General features: G+C 36.2%; 1 protein-coding gene and 1 long non-coding RNA gene across 2 annotated transcripts in view; both read right to left on the bottom strand.

The window, feature by feature from the left end:
* Positions 1–1,875: 1,875 nt before the first annotated feature.
* Positions 1,876–2,487, bottom strand: LOC135084622 (uncharacterized). The gene is made up of 2 exons (XR_010259907.1): positions 2,362–2,487; positions 1,876–1,965 (listed from the first exon to the last, which is right to left on the bottom strand). It is a non-coding gene; the product is annotated as an uncharacterized LOC135084622 (long non-coding RNA).
* A 2,336-nt stretch (positions 2,488–4,823) lies between these two features.
* The window catches only part of LOC135084437 (nephrin-like), a 271,506-nt gene continuing 265,142 nt past the window's right edge, over positions 4,824–11,187 (bottom strand). The window contains exons 16-18 of the mRNA XM_063979220.1: positions 8,450–8,562; positions 4,987–5,170; positions 4,824–4,852 (exon numbers count right to left, since the gene is read on the bottom strand). Coding sequence (XP_063835290.1) covers positions 4,824–4,852; positions 4,987–5,170; positions 8,450–8,562 — 326 coding nt within the window. The remainder of the gene's footprint in view (positions 4,853–4,986; positions 5,171–8,449; positions 8,563–11,187) is intronic.

Raw genomic sequence — 11,187 nt, 5'->3', positions numbered from 1 at the left:
GGGAAATTGCGTAGGGAAAGAAAGCAGAATAAATAATTACAAAACACTATTATTGTTTAAATTCAGAAGTTTGATTTTTTTTAACTACAGGGTGGCCCAGAAGAAAATTCACTTTTGAAAATTTAAGGAAACGAAAACTATACATTTTTGTAGAACTTTAATTATTGCAATTTAAAGGAAATTTCATGCAATTTATTTTTAAATTTACTTTCTTTTTAAATTTGATCGTACATAGTGATTCCCTTGACATTTACAACATTCGGTCAACATGCATACAAATTTTGGAAAACTTTCGTTAGAGTTACCTCTAAATGGATTCAGGATGGATGAACGCTGCAGAGTTTTTGGATTATTAGAGTATACACTGCTCATAACGTAACCCCACAAAAAGAAGTCTGCTGGAATGAGATAAGGGCTTCTTAGTGGCAATGAGATTTCACACCTGCTTAATTGGTTTGTTGCATCGAAAGGATGATTAATTTTTGAGAGCGCTATACTGGCATGCTGAAAGGCTTCTAGATTTCAAAGTGTCAAGATTCGCAAGGCTATGACAAGCACTTGGTTTCATCAAGATCGGGCTACGTGTCAAACTTCAAATGAGAGCATTTGGATGGTAAGAGACATGTTCCCACAAAAAAATAATTTCAGGCAGGGGTGACATCTCCTGGCCACCAGGAAGTCCTGATCTCACTCCAGAAAACTCCTTTTTGTGGTGTTACCTTAAGAATAGAGTATACTTTTATAATCCAACAACCATGCAGCAACTGAAGCTGAACATTCGGCAAAAAATGGAAAATAAGTTTCGAGGTAATTCTAACGAACGCATTTCAAGATTTTGATGCATGTTGATCGAATATTGTAAGCGTCAAGGAAATCTCCTGGACGATGTAATTTAATAAAGGTAAATTTAATAAAAAATTCCATTTCATTTTCTTTGAATTGTAATGAATAAAGTTCTACAAAATTACACAGATTTTTTTTCCTTGAATTTTCATAAGTGAATTTCTTTCTGGGCCACCCTGTATAATAAATCATTACAAGTTTTAATTAAGAAATGTAGACTTTTATCAATCACAAAATCTTAGAAAAAGCTTAAAAAAGTACTAAATAAATTATTATTGAAATCAAATTGACCGATAATGACCGTTTTTGGCCGTTTTTGACCAATTTGACGGTCAGTCAAATTAAGCTTTAGTAATTTTCAAAACTAACCTGGATATACTGGTTGCAGGGTTCTATGCTGTGGTCGTAGAATCTGTCACAGTTTGGAGGAATGTCGTATTTGTCGGATGGGGTTTTGGAAATTAAAGGTCGGATGGAACTGTAGTCTGTGGTCGACGACTTGTTCGAACAGCTGTCGCTTATTTTGCCGTCTAGCGGGATGATATCGGGGTTTTTGTCTGAAAAGAAATAGGATATTAGTGGCATTAATGACAAAAAATGTATTTTAGTATGTTATATCCGTTGTCTAGTCATAAATTATAGATAGCCTATTTGTTAAACAATAATACTGTAAAGTTTCATCAAAATCCTTTCAGTATTTTTTGCGTGAAAGAGTAACAAACATGTTAACATCCAGCCAGACATCCATACAAACTTTCGCATTAATAATATTAGTAAGATTTTGGTACCAACGAAGTTAACACTTGGGTGGACCGAGAAAAATGAGCAGTTGACCTGTTTACATCTCAAATAGTAGTAATGTTGAGTTCAATTACTTGTTAAGTTAATGTTTGATTATGTTTGTTACTTAAAAGGAATGGTATAAACTTTGGAATCGACTTTTTAAGTAACCAGTAGCTGTTACTTGTATCTGAATAAAAATCCTAAGTATTTCACTTTACAATTTTTTTAGGGATACCAGTAGGGACTTACCTAAGCTATCAACGCTTTCTGTCTCTTTAGTGCCTGTCAGTGGTATATTTGACGTTTCATCTTGCTGGCGTTTGTCCTTCTCATTTTTATCTGGAAGGAACGAAACAGGTGTTCATGGATCTAAAGATTTAATCAATGAGAACTAAACTAACTACATACCAAATAAGTTAAAATATGAAAAGAATTTCAGCAGCAGATGGAGAGGAAACAAACTTACTATCCATTTCAATACAATTTGGCATTATAACACAGAAGTAGAGACTTACATCACACTCGCAGTACACAAAACCACTAGGTATCAGTAGTCGTAAAGTTTATCCATCATCATTTCAGCCATAGGACATCCATTGCTGGGCATAGGCCTCTCCCAATGATTTCCACTTAGTAGCGGCCTACATCCAACGCCTTCCTACTACCTTTGTAAGGTCGTCTGTCTTGTGGGTGTATATGGCCTCCACTGCAGCCGTAAGGTTGTTAGGTACTTACTGTCCCTCTCATGGCAGTACCGACAGCAGAACACAGCAGCTGATGCGGCTGTTACAGCAGCAATAACACCAACAGCACACAGCACGACTATCAGCACTGTTGTTAACTCCACTTTCACTGGGACTTGCGCTGAGGACAAAATTAATGCTTTGAGTTTCTAGAATTTTTTTAGATCCATCTGTACAATATTATGTATTTTTATTTGTTGTGGTGTGCTATAAAGACTACCCCTTCTCTTATTCGTACCTCTTCAACTCCTACTAGCCACAGGATCAGTTTGGTCGCCAGAGAAGCTTGACTAGAGCAGGGTTTCCCAAATTTTTTTTTGCCAAGGAACCCTAATTGATTATACTTTTCCTAGCGGAACCCCCGTACTACTCCGCCCGCATGCCCTGCCCCTCCCTTGTGCGTAAACAAGTCGGTGCGAGCGAACAACGTCAGTCACGAAACGTGGGATAATATTTTTTACAGAACCCTTGCGGCCTTTCCACGGAACCCCAGGGTTCCGCGGACCACCTTTCGGGAACCGCTGGACTAGAGTACCTATTGGGACAACTAACTGGATTGGAACTAGGGATGTTATGGATATGTAGTTTCGGTTATGGATACGGTTAAGGATATAGGAATAATATTACACCGGTTACGGTTACGGATATTTTTTTATTTCGGATATCCGAAAGTTACGGTTACGGTTACGGATATCCATAACATCCCTGATTGGAGCGAACACGACCCTCTATAAAGCGCGGGGTGGGGTATGCTTGACCTCGCATATGCTGAGCCTCATCCTTTTGCCTCTTATGTTTTTTAATGTATTTTTTTTGTTTATATTTCTATGTTTGTAAAGCATTTAAAAACGAGGCAATAAAGTATTATCTTATCTTATCTTATCTTATAAATATCAGAGACAGATGGAGAATTTGGACTACACTTCCCATGCTGGGCAGGCGGGTTGGGAAGTGCTGATGTTCGCGTATTTGTCCTATAGTTAACGACATCCATGGGAAGAGAAGGTGATCCTACTCTACTCTGAGAGAATCACACAGCCAAGGGCATTAGTATCTAATCAAACTTTAGAGACAAAGCACACGATGCGTTGCGGTGCGGCGCTGCAAACGTGTAGGTACAGTGTGCCTAGGCGACGCGTCGCATCGCTGTCGTAACGCATCGTGTACTTTAAAACTGGACACTAATGCCCGTTTTCACCATCAATCCCTAATTTTTAAGTGACCCCTATTTAAACAAAATTCCTGTTAAGTGTTACCACAGGGGTCACTTCAAAATTAGGGATTGATGGTGAAAACGGGCATTAGTCCATTAAATCCATTTAGTAGTTTTTACGTGAAAGAGACCATAACTAACAAACATCCATCCTCAATGATTTGTAATATTAGTAGGGTAAAATATCTATGGTGTACCTCGTAATGAGTGATGAAAGATTATACCTTTATTTTAGATAAAATATAATAAGAAATAAGACTTTTCCTACAAATAGCGGCGTCTACAGCCTCATTAGTCTGCGTCTTCATTAACGGCCATTAGTTCGCAGAGCACGCACTTAGAGGCACTAATTCAATCTGACCTAGTGGACACGCTGGCTTTACTGTACCACGGGACGCTTGTGTAATGCAGGTAATCGAAACTGAGGCAATAAAGCTACTTGATTGGGTTTGATTTCCTTTAAATAAAAAATCCTTTAAACAAACAACATTTGTATCGTAGGTAGTATATAGTTATTACGAAGAAATCGTTAAAATTGACAAATACCTACTTACCTAACAGATAAAAGTGCTTAAACTAGTAAGCAATAAAATAGTTTTATGGAGTTAGTTTTTTTTGTCCTAGGTAGGTTTAATATTATTGATTTTTATCAGGAAGACACATGTACAGTCACGGAATGAAAAGGTTCGTCAGTTTTCAAATTGATTCCTTCAACGAATCGCGAGCACATATTACCTTTTGAAACTATGTTACAGAATAATCTCGAGTTAGAGAAAATAATCTTTAACTGTTCGTCAGTAAAGTTCAAAATTATTCAGATCAAAGTTGTTTGACGATTTATCTTGTCAAGAAGATTATTAAGATTGATAAACTAAAACCTTCTTGTTGGTTCAAACTGCCATTATTATTTCTTTTAAATAAAAAAAACTATTGTCAATTGGTCAATGTCATCATTGCATTGCACACTGATGGGATAGAAAAATAAACAAGCAAAACCTTATTCGTTAGCAAACGTCATATTTATTTAAATGTTAGCAGCACTGTTTCTTGCACTGTTATGTTGGCAGGTTTGACTCTCACAGTACCTATTAGTGCAAGCGAAAACCGACACTAAGGTGACGAACCTTTTCATTCCGCGACTGTACATGAACATCTTTCGGAATCAACGTTTCAACCAAAATGTTCCATTACTGGACTTAACAGGATTTTCCACCAGTCCTGCATGCCTACTACCTAACTGCTTACGTCATCGAATCAGATATGAGAAGCACTGTAGGAGGACCAATATAACCGGTATAGCCGATACTGAAATTGCAGTGCAAAACTTAAATGGCAGTCAGCGGGGCACACAGCTTGAATCCTTAATACCTTTACCTATTGTGAAACCTGTAAATAAATACTAACCTGTGTGCCGTTGAGGGTACTTCAGCAAACTGGACGTCAGGGTCAGCGGTTCGCTAGAGCCCTTCTTGTTGAAGGCTCGCACTGACACGGCAAGGGACATGCTTGCTGATAGCCCCCCGACTTCGAACTCTGGCTCGTCGTTGCTGATGTTTCGGAGAAGGAGACCGGTGGCCATGTCGAAGACCTGGACAAAGATACAGTTGAGAAGCTTCTTCATCGTCAGGTGTCTAGTCTCCATTGCAGGAGCACGACCCTCTAAAGTTTTTTTCCACGTGCAGACATACCCTAAGGGACTGCGCACATTTTCGGGATGGCACGGTAATGGATTTTTAGGTGACGAATATTCATTATAGTTTTAATGATACTGTTGAATTGCAATGTTAATGGTTTAATTTAGCATGCCGCTGCATGCTTAGGAATATCGAAGGGTGTTAAAACTATAAATTACATTATTATTCGTCACCTTGTCGTCCAGATAATGTGCGCAGTCTAAACATGTAAAGGTTTACGTTTTAACTTTGGCCTACTTTTAAGATTGGAAAAGATAAACAATAATAGGCACAAAGTGTTTGTAAAATTTATCTTTTTTTAATGCGTTCGACGGCAGCGCTACCTTGATATCCTAATATTTTCCAAAAAATCCGTGTTCCAAAATCTTGCTTCACACTGCGATGCTCCGTTTACTCAAACAAAAACACACATCGTTTCATTTTAATAAATAAGTGAGATACACCGAAACGGGGCAATAAATCAGCTGGCTAAGACCCCAATTCATCGGCAACGGGTAAGAAAAAACAAATATAATCTTAGAAGACAAGTAAACAACTAATCCAATGTGACAGTTTCGTGTGGGGGGAATTGCCGGCCCCTTGCGTTAAGGGGTAAGGATACGGTTTACTTAACGATGGTTAACGTAACTGGGTGTAAGAATTATGGCATTGTTTTATGAAAGAGGTACTTATACTCGTAGTCTGGGCTAAGCTGAGATTGTTCAGTAAGTTGTTGATAAATCATTGAAGAGACCAAGCAAGAGTAATGTGTTGAGAGTCCCGCAAAGGCTGTAGTCAAAACACATTAAGGCCTTTTAAATGAGATCGATAGATAAAACGATGTAAGTAATTTATTATTTATTTATTCTTCTTTCCTTCTGTTTGTTTATTGAAAGTTAGTTACTGGAAAACGTCCTCGCTATTGGCGGATTTACACTATGCGGAAATTAGACGAGTCAAGTCAAAAAAACAGAGGAGTGGGGATGAAATTCATACATTTTTCATCCCCACCCCACTGTTTTTTTGACTTGACTTGGCTAATTTCCGCGCAGTGTAAAAGCAGCATATCGACACCTTCAGGTTCAATTGTCGTATAAACCATTTTGGCCAAATCGAGTTATATATACCATTTTAATCAGAATTTTTTTCTCTATCGAGCTGTATATTCGAAATATTGAAATTCGCTAAAAAAATGTTTATACGCCCCAAAAAACTATAGCGTAAAAGATAAATAAATACCTTATAAACAGTGTAAAAACCGAACGCTTGTTTTTGGTATTTTTGCTAAGATGTATCAACCATACATTTTTTTAAGCCAGGACGTAAAACTCTCTCGTAATTGAAAATGGTTTTTACGCCTAAAGACATGGCGTTTTATGTCCAGATTCAAAGTCGTAAGTCCACGTATTCAATATGGTAATTATCTGTTTCATATTCATATTCATTTATTTATTGCATCACATATGTATGTATGTACAGTAAGTAAGTTTTTCTTATTTATAAAGTAAAGAAAGTTGATTGTTTCTACTTTTAAAGATAATAACTAGATATATAAGGTTGCTTTCCAGGTCCAGTACATCCGTGAATAGTAATGATGACCGGGTCATGAAATCGAAACTCTATTTAGTCCGTCAGACAGAGAATTAGAAAATTTAGACTCATACTTTAATTTTTCCCATAATCGAAGAATTACTGTATTATATTGAGTTGAAATGTCGCGTGACGTCACTTTTGAGTAAAAATTCTACTCAAGAGTGACGTATCGCGCCATTTCAACTCGATGTAGCACTGATATTATTAAATTATGAAAGAAAATAAAAAATATGAGTCTCATATTTTCTAATTATCTGTTTGACGGACAAATAATTTAAATTTTGTCATCTAGCCTATTGATCTCGACTAAATGTGATGAATTCAAGACTTTTAAACAAAGAAAACAAGCCATAGTGTCATCATTTTATACCCTTTTGAGATGTTCTGTAATAGTTTATTACTTTACAAGTACTCCAACTTTTAATTGTTGCCAGTAGTGGTTACTTTTAGCTGTAATTTAAATTTGGGTTTCTTGTAAAGATATAAATTCCTTAGAGAAATTCTCAAAAAATTACAAATCCTTCTCCTGAGCATACTGGGGCTCTTCTCTTCATGCAAAATTTATCATAACCAAACGAAATCAATATGCGTCAGCAGAGAACCAGGAAAGCTGTCTTAATGTTTTGCTGTAATTGTATTTTTTTGTTCAAAATTTATGGTGATTAGTTTTGTTTAGAATTATTAGAAATATTATTTGTTTTGCCATAATTTTCCTGCAAAATTGTAAAAAAAAATGATATTTTTCGTATGCAAGCAAATTTATTATTTCTACCTCAACCAAATATATTTTTTACACTGTTAAATATCTTTGTGCAAATTCTCTAAACAACAAAAGCCTGGAAATAGTAAACAATACATTATTTACATACATAGTTTTAATAATACATTTGAATAACTCACTTTATCAATGGGTATATAAACCAAAAAAATACATCTAATGGTCTTTAAGCCATCAATTTCAGTCTCGTGTTTACAAAAAATTCAAATACGACGTAAAGAGTTATTTTTAGGTCAAATATAATGGGTCGTATAAACCACCGAGTGCCTTTTTCAACGACGTAACTCCAAGCTAACTTTAAAACTACTGAAGATGCCTATTTTTTAAATATTTTGACTTTTTCATCGCAAAAATTGAAAAATGTTTTCTCTTGGACATTTTTTTATAACTTCTCAAATAAAAAAGTTACGAATTTTTTATTAAAAAAAAAATCAAAAATTTTTTGGCTCTCCTGAAAAGTAGGGTTTTGGTTTATACGACAATTGAACCTGAAGGTATCGATATGATTTTTAACAGCTTGTAGGTACTTCTTTTTACTTTGTTTCCGCTATTTTTTTAAAATATTAATTATATAAATATGATTTTTATTTTGTTTTGACTAAAGTACCTACCTCTAAATGACCCAGTATTTATTAAATAGTGAATGAATTCATCTCTCCCATAAGTCGACAGCAAAACGGCCATGCCACATATTTTGACTTACGTGTAGAGTTAAAATTATTGTGGCTCTATGAAGTCTTATAACTTCATAGTAGTGCGAGCCATACGGCCTCGTCTTGGCACCTATGTGAAAATGTTTTTGGTATAAATAGCAAATACTTACCTGCAGAAGGAACGACTGTCGGATGCCGCCATCATGACCAGGAGTGCAGTTGAGGGTTAAGGAGTCGTAAGTGACGTTAGTGATCTCACACGCCTTCACTGCTGATGGTTTGTCTGTGAGGAAGAAAAATTTATTAATAAAAAAACATGGTGGAATGTTTGTAACCGAATCACTTCAGAAGGGATGTACTATTCTTTACGTCCAATATGGCCAATAGGCAGTGTCCTGACACTGTAACCTGTTACGAATGATATGACAATTCGGTATTTTTTTTTTATCCACAACGAGGAAGCTCTTGGCCTGTATCTAACCTGATGGTAAGTGATGATCAGGCCGAAGGTGGAAGCGAGCTTCACCCGGAATCCTCAACCACGGAGGAACTGGCTATCTTACCTCTAACTGCCGGAACACAACAATGCTGTTAACATTATTGTTATGGCGACAGACTTAGGTAAGATGGTGGTAGCTAGCCAGGCGGACTTAGAACAAGCCCTACCACCAACCAAACCGAACAGAAAAATCTGTCACCTGCACCATGCTACAGCGAACGAACTATAGTTCAGTTTATTGTAAGCATTACTTTTTTATCAGTGTCAACTTAAATAACTGGATACACAGACAGCTATCAACGACTAGCATTAAAACGTTAGCTTGTGGCTATATTACTTTGATAATTGCCGGTTTCTGTTTCATTCGTCGCCCAGCTTGACGTGACACTGTAGAAGGACGTGTGACATGACACGTGGGAAATCACGGGGTTTCCATATATTTTCCCCTTTACTTTTTCACCGAAGACGGAAGAATTTAGAGAGAAATTGTTCTTGGAAAACGTTATGGTGTGGAAATAGTTTTCCTCATTTATACGGTCTTTATTAATAGTAATACAGATCTCGTGTAAGTATATCCTTTTACTAAGAAATCGATATAAAGAGAATTGGTGAGCTTCTCATACAAACGTATTTCTTTTAAATTAGTTATTAGAGTACCAGATGAAAGGGATTCATAGGAATTCCTTCTGCTGACAAGACAAGAATCAAGATACCTCAATCTGAATGGCGAATGGTATGCCTGTAGGCCACCACACCACCCTACCGATCCAACCGCTGGACAGGGTGCGACTGTCAGCCGCCCGAACGGATTGTAATTTGGAAAGTCCTTTATTTAGGTATGTTGGTAACGGTAATTATCCTATAGGTGGGTCCCGAGTTTGAGAACTTGTATTTGATGAGTCGTAGCCCAGACAACCACTGATCTAGATAATTGACCGAGATTCTTAAACCAATTGCAAGTGTACCACTAAATATGCTATTACCCTATCACTATGATCACATGCTGTCCACGTTTCACTGGACAGCTTGTCAAAAAATGACGAGTAGGAAAAATATTTTAAATTCATCAGCCAAAAACGCCGCCATTTTTGTCTAGCACGCGAAATTTAATTACAGGGGTGGTGAATCCGATGACATTAATATAATAGCTTGGTAACCTAAAAGTTTTTGCTGTAATACTGTTTAGGGTTGCCATGAGGAAAAATAGAAATAGGAAATTAACATAATTTAGGCCATCAGCGATGGTAAACATTTTTTTAAATTTTCTAAACACAAAAGTTTTAAGGTATTCTAAAAATAGCTAATGATTCTTCTTTTTGTTGTATAAATGGCTATCCATTGTTAACTAAGTATTCTATAAATATTTTGTGTTCTACAGAATGCATAAAATAGACACTGTGTTTCTTTTTTATTTTGTTTATTTATGATTTTTTTTCTTTATTCAGAAAACCAAATAACAAAAAAAAAAACTGTAAAACTGGGTTAACAATACCTTGAGTAAATTAAAAGTAAAATTTTACTAAAAATGCAGAAAACATTGCAATTTTCACCAATGGAAGCTATGAAAAGTCATGAAAGTAGATTATTTTCTGCAAATAGACTTTTGAAAAGCGCGTTTTACACGTCCCTGTATACTAACCCTACCACTGCTTCGGAACAATTTAATGGGCCAGTGTGCAGGGGGTAGTTTTTCAAGTATGAATTAGTATTTAGTTTGAACAATAGCGTGCAGTGCATACAGACAATTAAGCAGTGTTTTGTTGATAACAATCAGTGGCTTGTAATTTATGAATTCCTAGAAATAAAACTAGCGCACGACCATCTACAAAAATTGTAGCGTTTTTAAATAGTTTGAAATAGAGATTAGGGCTCGTTCCCACGGCAATCCAGTTTTGTCCAGTAATGCAGGATCCCGCAAAACTGGACTGTCATGAGAAATATGAAATAAACGTTTTGAATTTGAATTTGAAAAATTCGAATTACAAAAAATTTAAACGTGTATGTTTTTTGCGAGACTGCAAAGTGCAAACGGGATGTTCGTGTGAACGTTTTATTATTAAAACACGTATACAGTAGTAAAACATAAACGTATATGTTTTGTAAAACGGGATCCTACAAAAAACGGTTCTTGCAAAACAGCGATGTCTCCGTGGGAACATGCCCATACTGTGTATCAAACTATTCAAACAATAACTAACAAAAAAGTTCCTATTCTACATCAAAAATTCAAATCCCTCCAAAAATTGGCTGCAAAACAAGTTCTGGGTACGTATTGAAAATATCACGGTTGATTTAATCAAGTTCTACTTTTGAACTGGCAACCCTAAGTGTTGGAGTCAGGCCAGACTCTGTTGTCATTTGAATTGCTAGTGGCAATACCGAAAATGTACACGCGGCGCTCTTTTTGAA

Source organism: Ostrinia nubilalis, chromosome 26 (assembly GCF_963855985.1).
Source record: "Ostrinia nubilalis chromosome 26, ilOstNubi1.1, whole genome shotgun sequence".
Taxonomy (NCBI): Eukaryota; Metazoa; Arthropoda; class Insecta; order Lepidoptera; family Crambidae; genus Ostrinia; species Ostrinia nubilalis.
This window is presented reverse-complemented; position numbering and strand designations above follow the sequence as displayed.